Source organism: Hyaena hyaena, unplaced genomic scaffold (assembly GCF_003009895.1).
Source record: "Hyaena hyaena isolate Hyena2069 unplaced genomic scaffold, ASM300989v1 scaffold_380, whole genome shotgun sequence".
In the NCBI taxonomy this organism is placed as follows: domain Eukaryota; kingdom Metazoa; phylum Chordata; class Mammalia; order Carnivora; family Hyaenidae; genus Hyaena; species Hyaena hyaena.
The window spans coordinates 76,410-100,818 of NW_024081013.1; the positions used below are offsets into that span (position 1 = coordinate 76,410).

General features: G+C 48.9%; 1 protein-coding gene across 1 annotated transcript; it reads left to right on the top strand.

Annotated features, from left to right (window-relative positions):
- Positions 1-22,808: 22,808 nt before the first annotated feature.
- On the top strand, positions 22,809-23,675 carry LOC120244326 (heat shock cognate 71 kDa protein-like). Its single transcript, XM_039250756.1, has one exon. It carries the CDS (start codon positions 22,834-22,836, stop codon positions 23,401-23,403), a length of 570 nt encoding a protein of 189 aa, XP_039106687.1. The 5' UTR covers positions 22,809-22,833; the 3' UTR covers positions 23,404-23,675.
- Positions 23,676-24,409: the final 734 nt, after the last annotated feature.

Sequence of the window (24,409 nt, forward strand, 5' to 3'; positions counted from 1 at the left end):
TTGGATGCTCTGGCCCGGCCAAGCTGCCAGGTGAGGCAGACCACGGACGCTATGTCGCCACCACCCCACTGAACCCGACCGACCTGGAGAGATAACCAATTGTGGCTGTTGTGTCAAGTCATGAAGTTTGGGGTGGTTTTTAAATTTTTTTTTTAATGTTTATTTATTTTTGAGACAGAGACAGCATGTGGGCGGGCGAGGGGCAGAGATGGAGACACAGAATTTGAAGCAGACTCCAGGCTCTGAGCTGTCAGCACAGAGCAGGATGCAGGGCTTGAACCCATGAACCGTGAGATCATGACCTGAGCTGAAGAGAGACACTTAACCAACTGAGCCACCCAGGTGCCCCAAGTTTGAGGTGTTTTAATGCAGCAAGAGATAACTGAAACACTCCTTTCCCCACTCCCATGCCCTTTGTGGTATCTCTCACTGAAAGATGCTATGGTATTGGTCATCTGCTCTCTTTAAGGGACACTGTGAGAAACTGGTGTTGATACAAAGGTCATTATAGTGTCCACTAGAGCTTTTGCAAGGAGAAAGTTTGTAACAACCAACACCATTACTCGTGAGGACCTGTAGCAGAAATCCTTCTCTGAGGTCAGCCCCAGAAAAGGCTGGGCATCAGCTACAGGTGGTAAATATCACCTGTATTTGTCTTACTGCTAGATTCTGGTTCTCTCTGGTTGCTCTGTGGGCTAGGATGCCAAGTCCATGAACCACCTCAGTCAGCAAGGAACTAACTCTCTTGCTTCATGTTTTTCCTTCTTAAAATTTCCCCTTGTTTCCCACAACTACTGATTCCAACATCATGTATTATTTGCATTTTTGAAAGTTACATCAAATCCTCTGCGGACTGAAGATATGAATAATATGGGCACAGCACAGGTAAATAAACACCACAATGGAAACTTCTAAATATGCCATTCCGCATTTTTCTGTAAATATCATAAAGTGACCTTAAAATAAGACTACAGAAAAATGAATTATGTCTTGTCCAGCATGAGGGGCACAAAAAGGAATTCCGCAAATCTATTTGCAAACTTGCATCCATGATCATCTTTCTCAAACTCTGATATATTACTCCTCAGCTTAAGAAACTTCAGTGATGATATGATGGAATACTACACGGCAATGAGAAAGAATGAAATCTGGCCATGTGTAGCAACGTGGATGGACCTTGAGGGTGTTATGCTGAATGCAATAAGTCAGGCAGAGAAGGACAAATACCATATGTTTGCACGTATGGGAGGATTAGGAGGAACTTAACGGAGGACCATGGGGGAGAAGAAGGGGGGAAATGGTGGGGAGAGGGAGAGAGGCAAACCATGAGAGACTCTTGAATGCTGAGAACAAACTGAGGGCTGATGGGTGTCGGGGGGCAGGGAGGAGATGGGCATGGAGGAGGGCACTTGTGGGGATGAGCACTGGGTGTTATATGGAAACCAACTTAACAATAAACTATTTGTAAAAAAACAATAAAAAAAATAAAAGAATCAAGATAAAAAAATAAAAGCTAAAAAAAAAAAAAGAACCTTCAGTGATGAGGGGCACCTGAGGGCTCCGTCATGATCTCGTGGTTCATGGGTTCGAGCCCCACATCAGGTTCTGTGCGGACAGCTCAGAGCCTAGAGCCTGCTTCACATATTGTGCCTCCTTCTCTCACTGCCCCTCACCCACTCACGCTCCGTCTCTCTGCCTCAAAATAAAATAAACATTAAAAATTTTTTTAAAAAGTACCTTCAGTGATAGTTAGACACAGTGGAATGATGGCCCCCAAGAATGTTCACATAGGGGTCCCCAGCACCTGTGACCACGTTAAGTTCCATGGCAGAGGGAATTAAGGCTTCAGAGAGAATCAACGGTGCTCACCAGCTTATCTTAAAATAGGAAAAGTTGCCCTGGATTATCGGGCGAACCCAACATAAGCACAAGAATCCTTAAAAGTGGAAGAGTGAAGGAGAGAAGCAGCGTGAACAGGGCCCAGCACTCTCACTGGCTTTGAACACGGAGGAAGCTGTCAGGGGCCAAGGAAGGCAAGCGCAGCCTCTAGAAGCTGAGAGAAGAAAACAGATCCTCCGCTGGGGCCTCTAGAAGGAATGCCAGGAATGGAGCAGCCCTGCCCACACCTGATGCCAGCCCAGGATTCGGACATCCAGAACTTGTAAGATGATAGAATGGTGTTGCTTCAGCCACTAAGTGGTCGTAATTCAATATGGCGGTCCTGGAGAAGGAATACACAGGCTAATGGACATTGTCTAGGAATGTGGCCACGTTTGGCCTAACTTTTCCATCTCGTCTCCAGCATCCAACCCCCTCCATCCCCAACCCTCCACCACCCGACTTCCCACCTCCCTCTCCCCATTCAACGTCCCCTGACTAGCGCTCCTCTTCCAACCTGTCTACCTGCTGATCTCCTACTCATCCATCAAGGCCCAGCTCAATGCTCACCTCCTCCGTAGGGCCCTCCTTGATTCTACTCCAGTCCCCCACTGTCCCACAACACACAGAAAGGGCCCTGACTGAAAATACGCATGCGTTGTGTTGTCCATTCAGCACAGTGGGTTTGTTTTCACGTGACGCTTTCCAGAACCAACACCTTGAAGGCAAAGACAGTGTCTTGTTGACCTTTGCCTCCCCTTGCCTCCCCGGTACCCAGCTCTTAGCAAGTGCTGTCTTAGTAGCATGGAGTTGGACACAAACACAAAGATGCAGCCACACTGCCCACACCAGCAGGTCTTTGACCATCTGTAAAAATTCTGTGTTAACAAATTGGAGGCAGCCTGGGGCCAGGAGGCTGGCTGTCCCGCCGGGTCCCCTGGACTCCCTCCAGCTCTGCTGCCACCAGCCGCCTGACTGCGGGCGGGTTCCTGGATGTCTCTGCCTCCCTTTCCTGACCTCCACATCCAGAAGCAGGGCAGCAAGCATCTACATTTCAGAGCTGCCGGGATAGAATGTAAAGATTACTCGCCCAATAAATGCTATACGGTATTTATTTCTTACTCATGAGAAGAAGCCTCCACTTTTACTGAAGTCCAGAAATGATACCGGAGTCTCAGCTTTTGCCACCGATGGAGAAAACGCGTTTGCGCCCTCCCGGCCCGCTGACCGCTGGCCAAAGTGCAAGGGCCCTGCCAGGCTCCGTGTCCCCCACCCCCTCCCAGCCCCCCGAGCTCCTGTCGTCTGGATGCGGTTCGCCTCAACGTGAGCACGCCTGGAATGTGATCCTCACCACCCCGGAGCAGCGGCCACGTTGCTCTTGGAATTAAAGAGCCTGAAGGGAAGGCCAGGCCCTAGACGCAGTTTGCAGAAAATGCCCAGGGGGACGTGGCGGCTTGCACTCCAAGCCCACCCACGCCCTGAGATTCTGCTTCCATGGGACCAACGAGCTCCTGGGGCATCGTGATGCCTGCATCCAGGGGGCACCTTAGGAGCCGCCCCGGATCGTGGTCCCGCAGTCCCTTCTTGCTGGGTGTCCTCACAGGAGTCGTACAGGAGGCCTGCATGTGTCCTGACTCAGCGCCGAACCACTTCTGAGTCACACTCACCTACACAGACGGCACGGGCGCTTCCTGCCTGTACCCTTCCCCTCCTGCTGCAGCAGCAGCCGCACTTGGCCTTCAGGCGGACCCTCCACTTGGGCTGCAGGGATGGTGGGCTTGCCGGTCGAGGCCCCCAGCCCCACCACCCGGCAGCTCGCACTGGGGGTCCTTGCGGAGACCATCCCTTCGCTTCTGCTCCCCAGCTGCACACGGCGGCCCCTCTGTGAGCCTTTCAATCATCTGCGAGCCACCCTGCTCCCTTCCAGCAAATTCCTTTCTTGGTTTCACGCCAGCTGATGTCAGTCTCTGTTGCTGGCACATAGACGCCTGAACCAGTGCTCTGGTTGTGACCGGGTCCCCAGCTCAGGCACCACGGGCAGGAGTGTGACAGGTGTTTCCTAGTAAGGGCTGCTCCCAAAACAGGACCAGAAGAAAGACACCGGCGTCACGTTCTAGGTTTCTACAATAACAGCTATCAATATTCGCACGGCTTCCAGATGATTTAACATGAAAGAGCGGCCCTCGAAGGCAGAGGCCTGCCTCTTGTGAGTGGCATTTTAAGAGGATGAAAAGCACCAGAGAGCCTGAGAGATGACAACAGGCACTGTGACACGCAGCTCGAGCGGCAAGAAGAGAAACATGAGGAAACAAAGGGCAGCTTCGTGGGCCAGCTCTTCGATAGGCGGGGGGGCATATTAGAGACCACAGGACCTTTGCAGCATTGGGATTTCACGTCCAGCCGGTCGATGCCTGCTTGGCGACTGCAGGACGGGACCCCGGGTGGAGGAGACAGCCAGGCTGGGGACCCCGGTAAGAGCCAGCCTCACTCACGGCGGGGGGGGGGGGGGGGTGGCTTCTGCAACTCTGGGAAAGGGTGGAGGAGGGTGACCATCCTCAGAGTCAGCCATGCACCTCAGAGAGTCTGATGGAGTGTGAGGTGGCCTTTCTTGGACCAAGCGAGGGGAACGATCCTTCCTGAGGTCCTAGCACCTGCTTGGCCGCGTCCTGAGTCCCGGGGGTCCGACTGTGAACCTGCCCATCACACCCATAGGTCAGCTAGGACTGTTTTTTAAGCATGTGGATAATAAGAGTTGACAGGGATGCTGAGAAAATAGAACCCTTGTCTGTTGTTGATTGGAATGTTTAAGACGGTGCAGCCGCTGCGGAAAACAGCCTGGGGATTCCTCCAAAGGCTAGACGCAGAACCACGCTTTGCCGCGCCGATTTTCCAGCGTGCACACCCAAAAGAGTGGAAATAGGTGTTCAAACACAAACCTGTACACGAATAAGCACTAAGCACCATAGCCCAAAGGTGGAAACACTCCAGACGCCCACGAGCAGATGAATGGATAAATAAAACATACACCCACAATGGAATATTATTTGGCCATAAAAAAAGGAATAAAGTACTGATACAGGCAGCAACAGGGGTGAACCTTGGTAATGTGCTAAGTGAAAGAAGCCAGCCACAAAAGGACACATGTTGCACGATTCCATTTATACGAAATGTCCAGAATACGGAAATCCATAGGGGCGCCTGGGGGTGCTCAGTGGGCTGAGTGTCCGACTTCAGCTCAGGTCATGATCTTGCAGTTTGTAGGTTCGAGCCCCGCGTCGGGCTCTGTGCTGACAGCTCAGAGCCTGGAGCTGCTTCGGATTCTGTGTCTCCCTCTCCCTCGGCCCCACCCCCACTCGTGCTCTGTCTCTCTCTCTCTCTCTCTCTCCCTCTCTCTCTTTCTCTCTCAAAACTAAATAAGGCACTAAAACAGTTGTTAGAATAGGCAAATCCATAGAGACAGGAAGTAGACAGATGAGTGGATGCCCGGGGCTGGCGTGGGGGTGGGGGAGAAATGAGGAGTAACTGCTTAATGTGTTCAGGGTTTCCCTTGCAGTGATGGAAACAGGCTGCAACTAGGGATGATGGCTGTACGACATTATGAGTGTACTAAGTGCCAATGAACTGTGCACTTTAAAATGGTTTAAAGGCAAACTATTACATGTATCTGAATAAAAATTTTTAAAAAGAGCTCTACCAGCCAGAGTTTGCCGTTTAAGGAGAGAAACCAAATAGAAGCTAGCAATGACGACCTATGTGATAAAGGCATCAAAGGGGAGACGATCAGATACTATGGCCACAGAAAAGGGGTTCTAGAACTTGGATGAGGAGAGGGTGTCAGTATGGAAGACTTCCTGGAGGCAGTGATATCTCAACTGGGAAAGGACATGTTGGCATTAGCCAGACCTGGACATGGGGATGCAGGGTGGAGGTGTGAGAGACGTGTGGGCAGAGAGGGAGGGGAGATCCCAGCAAGTGCAGAGGCCCAGGGGCATCTTTGAGGGGACTTGGAGGGGCAGAGTGTGAGGTGGGGAATGGTGAGGAATGAGTCTGGGGAACAGAGCCGGGCAGAGAGCATAATGCCCCAGGGCGTAATGCCCTCTAGACGGGGTTACACCCATTCACATTCGGCCATTCTGCCCGCCTCCAACCTCGAGGCAGAGAACGAGGGGGAATCCGTTGACCCCATCTTCAGCAACAGCTCAGGAGAAAGGTGTGCGGAAGCCCAGAGAACATTCTGATCTTCCCAGTACCTCTGCAGCCCCCATAGACACCCGCCCGCCTCCCGTCCCCACGCCTGGGCCCTTGTCTGCCGGATGGAGGGCAGATGCAGGGGTAGCGGCGCCCTCTCCAAGGAGCGAATTACAATGACACTCAAACCTTGGTTGATGCTGACTCTCCTATCAGACACCATCTCGGCTTTAGAGGGAAGGAAACAGGCTTGGGGACGTCACAGTTTTCTCAGAGCTGATGGTTGGGGACAAGCCCAAACAGCCTGAGCTCAGCCCTGTGTGTCTAACTCCACGGCCGGTGTGAAGAGGGGAAGGAGATGAGACTCAGCCTCAGGAGTGGCCAGTGTCCGGGACCCGGCGGGCACCTGGGGCTTCCTATGCATTCTTCCTAAGGGCCTCTGCTCTGTGCTCAGTCCATCCCAGCTACCACCACCCCAGGCTCACAGAGCAGATGGCAGAGACCCTTCCCTTTGGTCCCCATGTCCAGGAATCATCTAGAACCAGTCAAAACTCCAACTTCCCCTGCTGCCGGCCGCCTTGCCCGGCCAACCCTCAGCGTCTGGCGGGCCCCGGGCCCCGGCTGGCATCTCCCCTACTCTCCCTCAAGCTCCCGCCAGGCTGGCCCACCCCCGTGCCTGCTGGCAGGTCTGCGCCTCGCCGCACTTGTCAAGGGAGCACACTCTCCCCGCCCCCACCCCCGGGCCCTGGGGCACTGGAGTGAAGGACCTTGCTTCTGGGATCAGGCAGGAATTTTCCAGGTCCCTCATGATTTCCTGCTGCTCTGGGCACAATCTGGGTGGTTAAAAGCAGCCAAATTCCTCCGCTTTGCAAACATCTGCTGCCACTGGGATCCCTGAGACAAGGCATTAGGCATCGCTGCTCCTGGGCACTCACACCCGGATGGCCTCAAAATGCTAACAGTTTCTGAAGGTCACGAAGAATGTCGGCCTCTCCCACCTGAGGCAATGCCTGACCTCCCGCGCCTTCCCCACAGACAGACTCTCTGGCTCAGCCTGGACACGTTATCTCTGTAAGACAGAGAGTGTTGTAAATCTGCAGAGGTGCGAATGGAGTTAAAATAATGAAAGCTGCCATAATGCCATAATTATGTAATTAGAGAAACTGAAAGTTAAGAACCTTTATCCAACATTGAAAACAAGAACCAGAAGTCCACCCCCAGTGGATTTGCCACCCCCAGTATCAGGCAAGTCAGATCCCCACGCTCATGTGAGAGGCTCCAGCTGCCCTTTCCGCTCCGTGCTTCTGGAACAAAGCAATCTCTGTCGCCTTGCACGTGCTGCACTTTCCTCCAATTCTCCATCTCCACCTGCCCCCATATCCGGCTGGGAAAATTCCATTCCATTATCAAGGGCCAGCCCAAATGGCCTCTCCTCTAGGAAGCCTACCTGGGTTTCCCCTCGCTGAACCGGCGGTTCCCTCCACCGAGCCGCCTCAGGACCACGAACGCACCCTGTTGCCACGTTTACGGAGCTTTCTTATTGCAAGTTACCTCTCTGGCTCCCCATGAAAGTAAACCCTTTGGAGGTCGAGACCTGTCCATCCTCACTTCTCTCCGTGCCTGGGCACAGCCTGGAAGAAAGCCCCACCCATGACTGCCGGGGTGAACAAAGCCAGACCTTCTGAAGAAGAGGGCACACATCTTCTAGCTCCTACGGAAGCAGTTCTGGAGCCAAACACTGAGCCCAGATGGGTAACCCTAGTTCAAAGCTCTGGCTTGACTGTGCGACGTGGAATGGCCACACCTGAGGGAGAAGGCTGAGGGGCGCCACGGGTCTAGCGAAGCAGGAGGCGCATCCTGCCTTGAAGAAGCGTCCGCTCAGTTGGAAATCAGGCAGCAAAACAAACCTACGAATTTCCATAAGAGAAAGAGCAGGGACACGTGCCAGGTACCACATGAGAACACGCGATAGAGAAGGGACAGCTGCGTCCTTCCCCAAGCAGATGATCATCAAAGCCATGTTACGAACGATAACATAATCCACAGAACCAAACTTCAAGCCACAAACTCAGGCAATATGTGGAGGTAATAGTTTTTTCACATGAACTGAATTTCAAAAATTCTGGTCACCGGTGGTGGGAACTTGACTTCGGATCACTCGGGGTACACGCACCCAACAGAGGCTCCTCAGTCTCCCTTCTTTGGCGGGCAGGCTCCAAGCTGAGGGCGGGGGGCTTATCTTGTGTGGAGAAGTCGGGAGAGGTCCCTGGGGCTCGGGTCTGACTGTGAGGGCAGGGGTGCGGGGGAGGGGGCGTGAGGGAGGGTTAAAGAAGGGAATAACACAACAGGTCTATGCGCTTTGAAACGTGGCTTCGGCTGCTGTGCACTGAATGGACGTGACCACGAGAAAGGGGAAGAGTTCAGGAATGAGGAAAGGAGCTGAGAGATCATCGCAGAAGTCTCGGCAAAAGATAAAAGTGGCGACGGGGGAGAGAATGAGAAACAGTCCAAAGGGGGGCGCGTTCTGGGGGTAAAGCTGCAGGGTGTGCTAACGGGTCAGGCGAGGACTCGGAGGTAAGAGGCAAATCAAGAATGACTCCAAATGACCAACAGGTCTACGAAAAGGTGCTCAACGTCACTCGCCATCAGCGGACACGCAATCACAACCAGGATGAAGCACTGCACCTGTTAGAATAATTCTCCTCAAAAGGACCAGCGATGACAAGGGTGGGCGAGGGTGTGGAGAGAGGAGGAGATCCTGGTGCACTGCTGGCGGGAACGTAAACTGGTTCAGCCGCTTCAGAGAAATGCACAGCAGCCCCTCAAAAAATTAAAACTAGAGCCACCATGTGAGCCAACAATTCTACTTCTCGGTATATATTTAAGGGGAGTGAAGACAAGGTATTGAAGAGCTATCTGCCCTCACGTGTTCCCTGTAACAGTATTCACAATAGTCAAGATACCAAAACAGCCTAAGCATCTGACGATGGCTGGATGGTTGGATGGATGGATGGATGGATGGACAGATGGACGGATAAAGATGCGAGATCCACATATGCACACACACCATGGAATATTATTCAGCCATGAGAAAGATTAAAATCCCACCATTTGCAAGAATGTGGATGAAACATGAGGGCATTTTGCAAATAAAATAAGCCAAAGAAAGACAAATTCTGCGTGTGATCACTTCTACGTGGAATCACAGAAATGGAGTAGAAACAGAGCGGTCACCAAGGGCTGGGAGAGGAGGCGCTGGGGAGGTTTGTCTAAGGCAACTTGCAACTAGAAGATGAATATGTTTGGGAGACTTAATGTACAGCACAGTGATTAGAGTCAACACTGCATTATTATATACTTCAAAGTTGCTAAGAGACCCGATCTCAAATGTTCCCATCACAAAAAAGAAGTGACAATTATGTGACAGGACAGAGGTATCAGCTAATGATATGGGAGTAATCATTCTGTAATGTGTAAGTGTATCAGATCGACCAGCGGTGCACCTTAAACTTACACAATGTTACGTGTCAATTATACCTTTGAAAAAAAAAAAAAAAGGACTGACTCCATCATGCACTTGATCTGAGCGAAAGGAAGACGAATCACACCACTTACTGATATTCAAATAAAATGCACAAAAAGCACTCAGCACAGTGGCTGCTACAGAAGGACTTAATGTGCTAGAGCTGTTGTTCATCATCACTGTCATTTATTTTTTATTTTTATACTTTGGGAGAGTGCACGTGTGCATGCACGCATGTGTGAGCAGGGGAGGGGGAGGAGAGGGAGGGGAAGAGGGAGAGAGAGAGACTGAGAGAGAATTCCAAGCAGACTCCACATCCAGCACAGAGCCTGGGGGGAGAGGGGTTCCCTCTCATGACTGTGAGATCATGACCTGAGCCGAAATCAAGAGTTGGACTTGATTGCTGATTAACCGACCGAGCCACCCAGGCACCCCTATTTTTATTACAGCCCAACAGAGAACTTATTATAGGCTCCTGGGCCGGCAGAGCTGCTGGACTCTGGAGTCCAGCACCCACAACCCCAGCCCTGCCCTGGCCCATTGGTGCCACAACCCCCCTGCCCAGCTGCTTGGCAAACCCATTTGCTCTCCGCAGCAAGGCTCCTTTCTCACCTGAATCTGCCGGGGACAGGAAGACAGGCTCTGTGGCCACACCCGGGGCATCCCCAATGGTGTCTGGCACTCGCCGCTCACTCCTCACTGCCTGGGTGGACATCTTTGCCTCCCAGTCCAAAGCTCAAACCTCTCTCTCTTGTCAGGCTTCAGGCGTCCACAGGGTCAGCTCCCAGATGACCCCTGTTCCCGGCCCCGGATGCAGATGAGGCTGGCTGCTGCCCCGGTGTGCCTGAGGGAGGTGGTGCTGTCTCTCAGCTCAGAGATCTCCCTCCCTCCTGGATCCACGTTAGAGTCGCCTGGAGAACTTTAGGAACACGCGGAGGCCCGGGCCACTTCTGGGATGATTACATCTGACTCTCTGGGGAACAAGACCTACTCATCCCTGTTGCAGTTCATGAGCTCTCGGGGTTGAGACGCCTTCAGACAGGACTGTCGCTTTGTCTTTGAGACGCTGAGGTTCTATATGTCCCCGGAAAGGGAGGTGGAATTCCCACCAGGGAAACAGAGTGCTTCCAGACGGTCCTGAAGTACACATGCTCGTTCAACTCAGCATTGGCGATGGGAGTTAGAGTGATGCGAACAGTAATACCCAAGCAGGTGAAGTTTCAGGTGACTGTTTTAGGACATCTGGCTGACCTACAAAGATGCTGAAGGGAACACAAAAGTTGAAAGACATCAAGCTGTCATGCATGCCACCCAGATAGATGATGGTCCTTGGTAAGCGGTAGCGACCACATCCACATACCCTCGTAGACACACATGGACTTGCACCAGAAGTTAGGAGTTTGACAGGTCATGGGGCTTAGAGGTCCCTGTTTATAAACCTGTGGGAAAGATGTGACCCTGAGGAAGCAGGAGCCATGGGCCTCACGGGGACATCTGCACCAAGCACATGCCAGGCTTGCCGAGTGGAAAGAGGAAGCCCTTGCCCACCATTCCTCTGACTACCAAGTGATTACGATTTCCACAGTTGTGCCAACCCAGCTGGGCCCAGTGATTCTTCTGAGGGGCATCTACTAAGAACAACTGGTGCTCAGGGGCTGCCTGGGTGGCTCAGTCAGTTGAGCGTCCAACTTCGGCTCAGGTCATGATCTCACGGTTGGGGAGTTCGAGCCCCGCGTTGGGCTCTGTGCTGACAGCTTGGAGCCTGGAGCTGCTTCAGATTCTGTGTCTCCCTCTCTCTCTTCTTTCCTGCTCACACTCTGTCTCTCTCTGTGTCTCAAAAATAAGTAAACATTAAAAAGTTTTTTAAAAAGAAGAAACAACCGGTATTCTAGATGAGCTCTACAGGTAAGAGAACATGGTCCAATGAACTCACAGGGAGATTTTAAACACTCAGTAGCTTGGGTGCCTGGGGAGCCAGTGCAAACCTGGGGACACCTTCATGTTCTTTCCTCACCTACGAAGTCAAGGACCTCTTTCCTCTGGGGGATGGCAGTCGAGGCCTCCTCCAGAGAGAAAGAAAGGGAGGAACGTATTCTTTATGAAAAGCCTTCTGCATGCCTCTCACAAGCCATCGGGGCAGTTAAGAATGATGTCACCCAGCCACCCTTCAATTCAGAGCCTCAGCAGCAGGAAGGGGTCACCCACGTGCAATGGAGCCAAGGGAGCCAGGGGGCGCAAGGTGCTCAGGACAGAAGTCAGGGCTCCCTCAACACCACATGCATTTTAAAAACTCATTGACAAGGGGCACCTGGGTGGTGCAGTCGGGCCAGGATCTTGCAGTTGACGAGTTCGAGCCCACCGTCAGGCTCTGTGCTGACAGCTCAGAGCCCAGAGCCTGCTTTGGATTCTGTGTCTCCCTCTCTCTCTCTCTCTGCCCCTCCCCTGCTCTGTCTCAAAACTAAATAAACATCAAAAAATTTAAAAATCATTTACAGAATGTCTGGGTGGTTGAGCATCCAACTCTTGATTTTGGCTCAGGTCATGATCCCAGGGTGGTGGGATCAAGCCCCACATCGGGCTACACACTGAGCATGAAGCCTGCTTAAGATTCCCTCCCTCCCTCCCTCTCTCTCTCTCTCTCTCTCCCCTCTCTCCATCCCTCACCCCACTGGCATTCTCTCTCTCTCAAAACTAAAATTAAAAAAAAAAAAAAACAAGATTCACAAGATGTTTCTCAGTTACAGAAATGTCACTACCCTCTTCCTGTCCATGTCCTTCCCTCCTTGCTTCTGCTTTAGCCTCTTCTTCTATTCTCTCTACTCTTCCCACAATGAAATTCTTGGCCCCAATATCCACTGAAATATCACATTTTCTTATCTTTCTTCATAGCTCCTGCACTGGGTTGAACAGTAGCCTCCCTCAAATTCCTGTCCTTCCTGGAACCTCAGAATGTGAACTTCTCTGGAAACAGGGTGGTTGCAGACACAAGTTAAGGTAACATCGTACGGGAGTAAGCTGGACCCTTAAGCCGATAGGCCCGATGTCCTTACAAGAGGAGTTGAGTCTCCGATGCAAACACACAGAAGGCAGCCGCGGGAAGAGGGAGGCACAGGTTGGAATGAGGTATCTGCAAGCCAAGGAAACCCAAGGGTCACCAGCAACCACCAGAAGCTGGGAGGAGCAAGGGAAGTTTCTTCCTCTGAGCCTTCGGAGAGGGCACGGCCCTGCTGTCACCTTGATGCCAGACTTCTGACCCCACAACTATGAGAGAACAAATTTCTGTTGTCTTTTTTTAATGTTTATTTATTACTGAGAGAGAGAGAGAGACAGAGCATGAGCAGGGGACGTGCAGAGAGAGGGGGAGACACAGAATCCGAAGCAGGCTCCAGGCTCTGAGCTGTCAGCACAGAGCCTGACACGGGGCTCGAATTCACAAACCGCGAGATCATGACCTCAGCTGATGTCGGATGCTTGATCGACCGAGCCACCCAGGCGCCCCAAATTTCTGTTGTCTTAATCCACCCTGATTGCAGCAATTGGTCATGGCAGCCCAGGAAACTGCTACCGAATGGCTGAATGAATGACAAGATCTGATTCATTCCTTCACTCATTCATTCATTCATTCGATCACAATCTTTACCTACGAAACTCACAATCATTTGAGAGTATAAAAGAGTTGACAGTTGAGGATAAAACAGGCATTTAGGAAATAATTACACACTAGGATATCTAGTTACTTTCAATTATAAGGAGCACTGGGGGAAAAAAGTACAAGGTTTTGCACGACCACAGACAAGGACACCTGAGGGATCTGCCCACTTTTCCATTCAGTATCAGTCACCAAGTAGCCCTCACGCTCCTCGGAGGGTATCCAAACCCAGGCGTGTGCTTGCTTCCTTTATGGCCATTTCTGAAGCATGAGTGAATGGCAGAGGAGCAAAAAAGCAGATATTCTAAACTTCTCATATCTTAGAACAGCAACATCCACGTTAGCAAAAAAATTAAAAAAAATAAAAAAAACAGAGAATCACCACAATGAGGCTACTAGCACTAAAACCGCAGCCATCCACCACCCTTGCTAACAGCGGAAACGATCATATTATAAAGGGAAATTGCCCTGAAAGCCTCCCTGCCACACTGGTCCTCAGACACAAGGCACTGCTAACAACCGCTGGGTGTCTGTCTACTTGACACTTGCAAACATTAACCTCTACATATGGAAATACACAGAATTCGGGCACCTGGGTGGCTCAGTCAGTTAAGCGTCTGACTTCGGCTCGGGTCATGATCTCACGGTTCATGGGTTCGAGCCCCACATCGGGCTCTGTGCTGACAGCTAGCGTGTTTCAGATTCTGTGTCTCCTTCTCTCTCTGACCCTCCCCTGCTCACGCTGTCTCTCTCTCTCACAGAAACAAATAAAACATTACAAAAAATTTTTAAAAAAGGAAATACACAGAATTCTTTTTTCCATAAACACTATATTATTTGTCTACAGTTTGGTTTTTCTTTTCCTCTTCACAATATGCCTGCCAGACCTTCCCACGTCAGTATGTAAGGGCTAAGATCCAAGAAGCAACGTCACGGTCAGAGGTGGTGCATATTTTAGTACTGAAAGACCATGTCAACTTGACCTCTAAAACTCCCAAAGGACAGAAGTAGCAAAACAGCACTTAACTCTGGCAAGCCACTCAAACTTCCCGAGCCTCAGTTTCCTGACTTGTAAAAGGGTAATTAGTAATCCATCCTCTGCCTACCTCCAAGATGCTGGTGAGGATAAACTCAGACTGAGTAAGGGTCCACACTGCGAAATGCAGGGCACAGAGCCCGATGTCCGGGATTACGCAACGAGGGACTTCAAAGGAAACAGAGCCTGGCGGCTCGAGCTGCAGCCCACCTCCTCCCATTGCCTGCGTCTGGAAGTCACAGGGCCATTTGTCACTGGTATTGTTAAATGAGCACCGGCCAATCCTCCTCAATTGCAGAAAGGACAAGCATAGGCTCAGCCAGGCATACAAATTACAGGGCATCCTTAATATATTCAGAGCATGTACACTCGGCATTAATTTAAAATCATTCATTGCTCTTCTTATCAGGGTAAAGGACATTGGTGCATTTTAGTGTTATCTTGAAGTTAATTTGAGGCTTTAAATATTTAAGTATTTGATAACTTGTAGTCTGGAAGGATGAAACACAGAGAACCGCAGATTGTATTTATTTATCTGCAGGTGAGATACAGGATACCTTCCCCTCTTGAAATAACACGGACTTTTAAAAATGTCTTTTTAAAAATTCATTTGCAGGCTATTGATTCTTTCAACATGAAGATGCTGTACCCAAGGGGAAAAGAAATAATTTCTGAATAGCTTCTCATTCTGCAGGATCTATGCAAGTGGGCCAGGATGTACACTTGTACCATGAGCTGTCAGCGTCTTAGAACCCAGTCCCGGGACTTCTGTCTCTTCAGGAGAGCCTCGCCCACCACGGCATTGCTGTCATGCCAACGAAATGTACCAGGGAGCTGCCCCTTCCGTGAGAGGGCATATCTTCTGCTGTTTCCTAGGATGAAGGATGATTTGCACAAAACACTCCTCACTTCCCAGTCAGGTACCCTTTGCACAATTCACCCATCCACCCATTCACTCACCCACTCAGGAACTCTACAACCAACAGCTGATCGCACGGCCTGGTGGATAAGATCTCCCACTCAGCTTCCATCCCAGCTCTGCTGCTCACCAGCTGTTGGGCCTTGGGCAAGAGTCTCCTCCACTTACAGCACAATAGGGATTTCTGAAAAGCACCTTCTTCACACATTCTTTGAGGACTAATCATGTGATGCACCGACGCACTGAGCACCTAGAAGTGCCCCATGGACACTATGCACCGCTGGTAATATGCACTCTGAGCCGAGCGCGAGGTCGGGCAAGGCACCGCGGGCTGGCGGTGCCAAGATGAAGGAGGACAAAAACGCACCTACTGCCTGAGGCCCGGGGAACAGACAAAACACGAGGATGCCGTGACAGCCCGCAGAGGAGTTTCAGAGCGTAGAACAGGGTGTGGCATTGGGAGACCCCAACAGCCACGGCTGCGCCATGCGGAGGGAAGTAACACCAGCCGCTGGCACCCTGGAGGACACGTCCCTGAGGTGTCCTGGGAACAGAAATAAAGTCCGAGGACCAGGAACCAGGGAGCCGTGGAAGGAATACGTAGGTTTGAAACCTACACGGGCGCCGTGTGGGACACTTTCACGGCTGCAGCCCCGTTCCAGGGAGAGAGCACTTGGGACCAGAGTGGGGTGCGCCCCGAAGGCCCGCCAGGGCGTGAGGACTTGATTTGGTTAGAAGTGGGGCCGCTGATCACTTCTGAGCAACGTAGGGCAGCGACGTAATCAGAGCTGGGCTCCGGGAAGGGCGACCTGCTGGCAGTGCAAATAACAGGTGAGAAAGTAAAAATGGAGAAGCAGGGAGACCAGGTGGGGCCTCAGAGGCTGCTCACTGCTACGTGATGAGGATGGGGCTGGCTCCATAAATCACGATCGGGTGCTCCTCTGTCTGCTGGACCATTCCCAGCAGCCCTCACACATGCTATCCAGGTCTCCGTGGATGGGGGTGGGAAGAGACCCATTTGGCTCAAAGGAAAATCAAAATGTTAAATTAGACTGCAAACAAATAGAAAACTATGAAAATACACCTTTTTATGAGGCAACCTAACATCAACAAATCAGTTTCAGGAAAACATCCACACCTGTCATAATGCTACTGTGATTTGAACTTTATCTGTTCTGTACCTGGACATTGCTAGTGTCTAGAAACTACACAGTAGGTGCTCAAAGATGCTATGGAATGGTTAAATTCAAGTGAGAGCTAACACAAGCCTGAACTCAGAAGGCATGGAGACGGCAGAACAGTGTGATATCTAAAGATACCAGCAGCACCAGCGGTCTGTGAGTAGGCATGGGAGGCTTTTGGGACAAAGGAACAGGGAGAGGTAGAGATGTGGTCATTATTCAGCAGACATGTCTGTGTGCTGACTTCATGCCGGTTCACCACACTGGTGTCTGGGGACAAGGAGATGAACAATGCACGGTGCAACCGGACCTACGGGTGTCAGCATCATAAGCAGAAGCATAGAGCCCTGCAAGCGATCTGAGCTTGGAAAGGAAAACAAGGAGCCCCCTTGTGAGGCAGTGTATTCACAAAGAGTCCCCAAGCCACACGGCTGGGAAGGCAGAAAGCACTCCGAGTTGGACTCTATGTGTCTGGCTTCATAGAAGCCACTCTGAAGCCCCTACCCACCAGGACTCACTGCTTACACTTGGCAATGACAAAGTGACTGCCATATTGAATCCCAATTTAGGGTACAAGATCATTAACTTGGAAATGCCTATCTTCTCAGTTTAGTAATGGAGCATGAGAAATGGACAGAATTAGACCTGAACAATGATGTCTTTCTTCTCGGGAAATCAAACTTGTCCTGGGTCCCTGATGATACCCTATTACACACACCATTATCTACCCATTCAATCTAAGAGACATTTCTCTCCTATTTTAGGGAATCATGATAACTCATTATGGAAAAGAAAGAAAAAAGATCAGGCACACTTCATTATGTGTTCTCCCTCAATTAGGTAGGGATCTCAGTAGATTAATATTCAAAAAGAGGTAGGTCTTTCTTCTGACCTAGATTTTCTCAATATTAGGCAGTGGATAGCAAGATAAAATCGATGATACACAATAAACAAACATGCATTCGTGCATTTTAAAGTTTCCCCAAGATAGTTGTTTTAGCTGTAGTAACTTGATTAAAATAAATAACTTTCCTGTACTGGTTTTTAATGATTTTCTTCCTAGACATGTAATGGGTATGATAGAAAAAGTCTTAGGATTGGTATAACAAGCTTGCTTCTGAAACTATCAAGTCATTTAATCTCTATTACTCATTTTCTCGTCTGCAAAAACAGTTAGAATGAGAATCACTTCCCATGCTGTCACGGAGGTTAATAATGTACTCTACAAAATCATTATGACATATTCCAGCAAGAGCAATTATTACTTGTATTCATTTGTTAAGTAAAAGAGCTTTAGCTGTATAGATGTATTATTAAAAATAATTGTCTTGAGCTTGTTGTAACTACTAATTACATACATTTTCCTGAAACTCCTGCTAAGCAACCTGCTTATTTAAAAAATCCAACATGCAAATCATATTTATTTTCCTAAATGGCCTTAGCCAATCATTATTACCACTGCTCCCACCATTCTCTAAGTGCCTCCATCCATTGTGGGAACATCCCTTATATGACACTCACATTTACCACGTGCATGGTCAATGTTTAAGCATTTTATATTCTTTGGGGGGAAAGAACACATTAAAAAATGGAAAAGTAAGAACCTATCCAGCAAAAGCACAGAAGTCTACTCATGAACAAAGCCTCTCTGGATTCAGCCGAAGCTGGTCTAAGAACTCGGATTCTAAGCAAGTGGGTTTTCGTTCATCCTAAGCAAAGGGTTTCCATTCATCCAATTTTGTCTTGAAGCAGAGCAGCCTAACGTGGCCCAAGCAGGCCATAAAGCAAAGTGAAGATGTTTTGGACCATATCATGTCATCAGTAGTCAGGGCCAGAAGGACGATGACCTGACAATGGCGGGAACTTTGGTTTGTTCCCACCACACAACTCCCGTTCACTTTTCTGGAGGGATGAGCTGTGTGCCCCAGAGATCCTTGCCTCTTTCTCTCCCTTAACCTCTCCCACACTTCCTTCCTTGTATCTTGTACTACTCTTCCCCCTTCCAAAATGTTTATCTTCCAAAATGCCAGTGGTTCAGAGAAGAATGAAGGATTGGTAGCGAATGCGGGGGGGGGGGGGGGGGGGCGGGTAATGCTGTAGAATTTTGAGTTCCCATCATTCCGACACTTTTATTTCATTGTTGTGGTTATCTTCAGATATTATCCATTTTCCCAGTTTATGCCTGAGTTTATCTCTTCAAAAGGTTGCCATGCATTTGCGTTCAAATTACCTACAACGTAGCAAAATGTTCATCTTTTATAGTGACCCCCTTGTCCTTGGCCTTCATACTAAATGCAGGTGAGGATTAAAATTCACCTCTTTCCGCCACTGCTTTCTTTAATGAGAAAAACAAAATTGGGTTTGAAGTAGATTAAACAACTCATTCGATGTCAATCGAGGTGAAGCTGAAACATGAGGCATTCACTAGAAACAAATGCATGTTTTTCACCATTTAAATGTGCTGAGGGTTCGAATCATTTAGCCTTTGGTGACACGCTGACCCTGTGACTCTGTCCAACAGACCAGATGCTAAAGAATCCAAACTTGCTATTATCTCTTTTGTCATTCCCACAATCTACAGCACCACACACCATGTGGGACCTTTGGGGATCTCCACAGATTCCTAAACTTGAACATATTGGAGAATCATCTGGAAGGTTTGCTATAAGATGCAATCTCCCCGGTTCTCCCCCAAGAAAGCCTCTTTCATTAGGTCTGGGGACAGGAGGGAGCCACCAGAATCTACTTATTAAATAAGTTCTGCATGTAATGCTGATGTGGAGGGCCCACAGAAAACACTCTGGAAAATACTGAGTAATGGAGGGAGGCATGTTCCAGTTAGGGGCGCTCTTCGTCCACCCTGCAACCTCCAACACAATCAGTGTCTTAGAAACGTTTTGTGGGGCGCTGGGGGGCTCAGTCAGTTGAACATCTGACTCTTGACATCAGCTCAGGTCATGATTCCAAGGTCATGGGATTGAGTCCCACATCAGGCTCCATGCCAACTGTGGAGTCTGCTTAAGAGATTTTTCTCTCTCTCTCTCTGCCTTTCTCCCTCACTTGCTCTCTATTAAAAAATATTTTTTTTATTTTTTGGGTGTGGAGTTTGGTGAGTTCCAGTGAAGAAATGGGCAGAAGAAATGAACAGACACTTCTCCAAAGAGGACATCCCGATGGCCAACAGACACATGAAATGATGCTCAGCATCCCTCCTCATCAGGCAAATACAAATCAAAACCACACTGAGATACCACCTCACACCGGTCAGAGTGGCTAAAATGAGCAAATCAGAGAACTCTAGATGCTGGCGAGGATGTGGAGAAACGGGCACCCTCCTACACTGTTAGTGGGAACATAAACTAGTGCAGCCTCTCTGGAAAACAGTGTGGAGATTCCCCAAAAAATTAACAGTAGAACTCCTCTATGACCCAGCAGTAGCACTGCTAGGAATTTACCCAAGGGATACAGGAGTGCTGATGCATAGGGGCACATGTACCCCAATGTTCATAGCAGCACTCTCAACAATAGCCAAATCATGGAAAGAGCCTAAGTGTCCATCAACAGACGAATGGATCAAGAAGATGTGGTTTATCTATACGATGGAATACTGCATGGCAATGAGAAAAAATGAAATCTGGCCATGTGTAGCAACGTGGATGGAACTTGAGGGTGTTATGCTGAGCGAAATAAGTTAGGCAGAGAAAAAGAGATACCACATGTTTGCACATATAGGAGGATTAGAAGGAACTTAATGGAGGACTGTGGGGGAGAAGAAGGGGGGAAATGGGGGGGAAGAGGGAGGGAGGCAAACCATGAGAAACTCTTGAATGTTGAAAACTGAGGACTGATGGGGTGGGGGGAGGGGAAAGGGGGTGATGGGCATGGAGGAGGGCACTTGTGGGGATGAGCCCTGGGTGTTATATGGAAACCAACTTGACAATAAACTATTTTAAAAAAATATTTTTTAAAAAGAAACATGTCATACTTATGATCGATTTATAAAGAAAACAAACCCAACACAAAGAGAACTCAAGAGCATCAGCTCTTTGCAGGGTTTGAACATTGCTATTATCTTCCCTGCTCCATACTTCATTACACAGGACTTGACGTATTAGGCTAATACCACACACATCTATTTATTTCATCCCTATACAAATTCCTTACCAGCACTTCAGAACAGAGGTGAACTAATTTTAGCAAATCACTCAGTATGTGGCTAAACCATAGTGTTTGCTTCCCAGTCTGGCTTGAGAACATGTGAAGAAGAGTAACCATTAGCAGGTCCACAGCACATCAAAGGTGAAGCTGAATTTGGGGACCAGTCACATCCACCACACTGGAGGGGGGGTCATGGCTCAAAAGTGGGGAAATTTCGGGTTGGCATTTCCAACTATGTGATCAGCCACTATATCAAATATTCAATCAGTGGTACAATCTATAATTGCAGAGAAGTTTATTTGAAGTACATGGAGTTTGACAAACCATTTGGTTGTACTTTGTCATGTGTTAGGATTTCCTGAGCATATTCATGCAATACATTTCTGTTGGGGACCCAGAGAGACTTGCACTCAAATCTTTGCTCTGTCGATGACTCACTGTTGGGACACCCAAGGCTGTGGGTTCCCATCACCAACCTTTAGATGTGTTCCCCATAGTGGCTCCTGTTCTTGACACTTTTTTAAATGAAATTAATGTCCATGTGGAATGGTTGGTTGCAAAATAGTCACTGAAAGAAGAGCATGCAGTTCTAAGAAGCCCATCAATGTTGCCTCTAGTCTGAAACTTTATCAGGGTTATTGACAAAGGATCTAAAAGGAAAAATTAACCAACCAGCCCCTAATGTGCTACCTCTCAAGATGGAGACTCACACACTGAGCTGGCTTCTGCTTCAGCTGCTTTTTTGTGCAAACACTCTGTCCTCCCCTCTGGCTTAACAAAAACAAATCCCTACAGCTCTCTTTGAATGTCAGGACCACCTTGATCTAGGGCTCCGTGAGTTCTTGTTCCTCTTGTGAGAATGACAATCATCCTTTAAACAACGCACCGTAAGATCAAAGATCTGTGTAGCCCTTGACTAAAATCAGAGTGTCGACTCCTGGGGGCATGAAATACACTTCTCATAAGTCCTACTGACAACATTCCAACTAGATGATTTCATCCTTGTCATCCTGGTGGATTTGCTATAGGAGACGCTCCTGGAAGCAGAAAGCCATCTGCTCAGTGGAGACAACCCCCATTAAGGGTATTGGGCCTGAATGCATTTCCCTGCAAGAGGAGTCTCTCAAAGTGGGATTTCTCTAAATCAGCGTTAATCCCACTTATGTAATTCACTAGCCAGGCTTTCTGGAAACAGCGGGACTTGGCAGGAAGCTGTTCTGGGATACGGAATGGGACCCCAGCGCGGGGGGGATCTATTACCACGGCCTTGGCAGTAGCACCTAAGAACCTGTCCCTAATGAGTCTTCCAGACACCAAGTCCTGGGCAGGCTGACAGCTAAGCAGGGTACAGAGGAGATTCACTAGACTACAAGGCACATAAGCAAAGCCTACATGGCACAGTAGAAAAATAAATGAGGAAAGCTGACCTGATAACAGCAAACTCGGAAGGGCAACTCCTAGCCAAAAGGACGCCCAGCTGTGCAGCTGCAGCCAATGCTCCCCCACACACTGGCAGCCCTGAGCTGCCATTTGAAAGGAAGCCAGATGTCTGTTTTTTTAGGTGAAAGCCACTGAATTTTTCTTAATCAACTTAATGCATGCCTATAGTTAGAAAATCAAAGACTTAAAAACTACAGCGGCAATGAAAAGATAAGTGCCCGGGGGGAGGGGTGGGAGGTGAGCAAGCAGAGCACAGCGGATCTGCAGGGCAGTGAAGCTACTCTCTCTGACACCGTGATGGTGGATACATGTCACCACACACTCGTCCAAACCCTAAGAACGCACAACGTCAACAGTGAACCCTAGTGTCAACCACAGGCAGTGGGTGACTATGATGGGCCCAGGGAGGGTCACCAGTTGTAACGAAGGCACCACGTGGGGGGGATGTAGATCCGTGGAGGAATCTGCACATATGTGAGGGCGGAGGGTATATAGGAAGTCTCTGAACCTTCTGCTCAAATTTGCTAAAACGGTCCTAAAAAAAATCTAAAGTAGGGCACCTGGGTGATTCAGTTGGTTGAGCCTCTGACTCTTGACTTGAGCTCAGGACATGATCCCAGGGTGGTGGGATCGAGCCCCATGTCGGGCTCCACACTGAGCATGGAGCTTGCTTAAGACCCTCTCTCTCCCTCTCTCTTTGCCCTTCCCCACTTGCACACATACTCTCTTCTCTTTAAAATGAAACCTCCTTGCAGCTGTCCAGGCAGCCATCCTTTCTGGAGACAAATCTGAAAATGTTCAAGATTTGCTGCTGTTTGATGTCACTCCCCTTCTCTTGGCATTGAGACTGCTGATGGGGTCATGACCGTTCTCATCAAGCGCAATACTACCATTCCTACCAAACAGACCCAGACCTTCACTACTTACTCTGACAACCAGCCTGGTATACTCATTCAGGTTTATGAAGGTGAGCGTGCCATGACCAAGGATAACAATCTACTGGGCAAGTTTGAACTCACAGGCATACCTCCTGCCCCCCGTGGCGTTCCTCAGATTGAAGTCACTTTTGATATTGATGCTAATGGCATCCTTAATGTCTCTGCTGTGGATAAGAGTACAGGGAAAGAAAACAAGATCACCGTCACAAACGACAAAGGTCGTTTGAGCAAGGAAGACATTGAGCGCATGGTCCAGGAAGCTGAGAAGTACAAAGCTGAAGATGAGAAGCAGCGGGACAAGGTGTCCTCCAAGAATTCCCTGGAATCCTATGCATTCAGTATGAAAGCAACTGTTGAAGATGAGAAACTTCAGGGCAAAATAAATGATGAGGACAAACAGAAGATTCTGGACAAGTGTAATGAAATCATCAACTGGCTGGATAAGAACCAGACTGCAGAAAAAGAAGAATTTGAACATCAGCAGAAGGAGTAGGAGAAGGTGTGCAACCCCATCATCACAAAGCTGTACCAGAGTGCAGGAGGCATGCCTGGAGGAATGCCCGGAGGCTTCCCTGGTGGCGGTGCTCCTCCCTCTGGTGGTGCATCCTCCGGGCCCACCATAGAGGAGGTTGATTAAGCCAACCTGAGAATAGGTCTAGCATTGATCCACACAAAACATTTGAAGGACCCAAATTTGTAGCAAATTCCATGGCAGTTTTAAAGGAGCTGCTATAGTTAATAAACTGGGCATTCTTGATACTTGAATATGGAATATGTGCACAGGGAAAGAAATACAACATTGCACTTTATAAGCACTGTATTGTGAAGTAGAAAATGCAATGTCTTAAATAAACTGTATTTAAAATTGGCAAAAAAAAATAAATAAATAAAATAAAATAAAATGAAACCTCTTTTAAAAAATAAAAAATTGGGGTGCCTGGGTGGCTCAGTCGGTTAAGCGTCCGACTTTGGCTCAGGTCATGATCTCACGGTTCGTGTGTTCAAGCCCCGTGTCGGGCCCTATGCTGACAGCTAGCTAAGAGCCTGGAGCCTGTTTCAGATTCCGTGTCTCCCTCTCTCTCTGACCCTCCCCTGTTCATGCTATCTCTCTCTCTCTCTCAGAAATAAATTTTTAAAAACATAAAAAAAGAAAAAGAAAAAAAAAAATTAAAAATTAATTAAAAATTTAAAAATCAAAAGAAAAGAAAAACTCAAAAACAAAAATCAAAGGCTTATAACAACAGCAGCCCCAGTCATGGCCCCTCCAACCACCATTCCCATTCCATAACCACCTCTTTTAACTCTATTTCTTCTGGTAGGTTCCTCCATATTACTGAAAAGTGTGCTTCTTCAGCTCTCTGCTAGCTTCATTATTTCCTGCATTCATAGAGGTTGAGGAAATTTTAGCTTTCATAGCACCCAACCTCTCCCCACACGGCCACAGCCTTTTTCAGTGGCCTCAGTCTCCCCCTCCCCCTCCCTGGGCACCCCCAGGCCTC

Excerpts from the sequence above, each read along its gene's own strand:
- LOC120244326 (XM_039250756.1), top strand. The coding sequence starts at position 22,834 with ATGACCGTTCTCATCAAGCGCAATACTACCATTCCTACCAAACAGACC.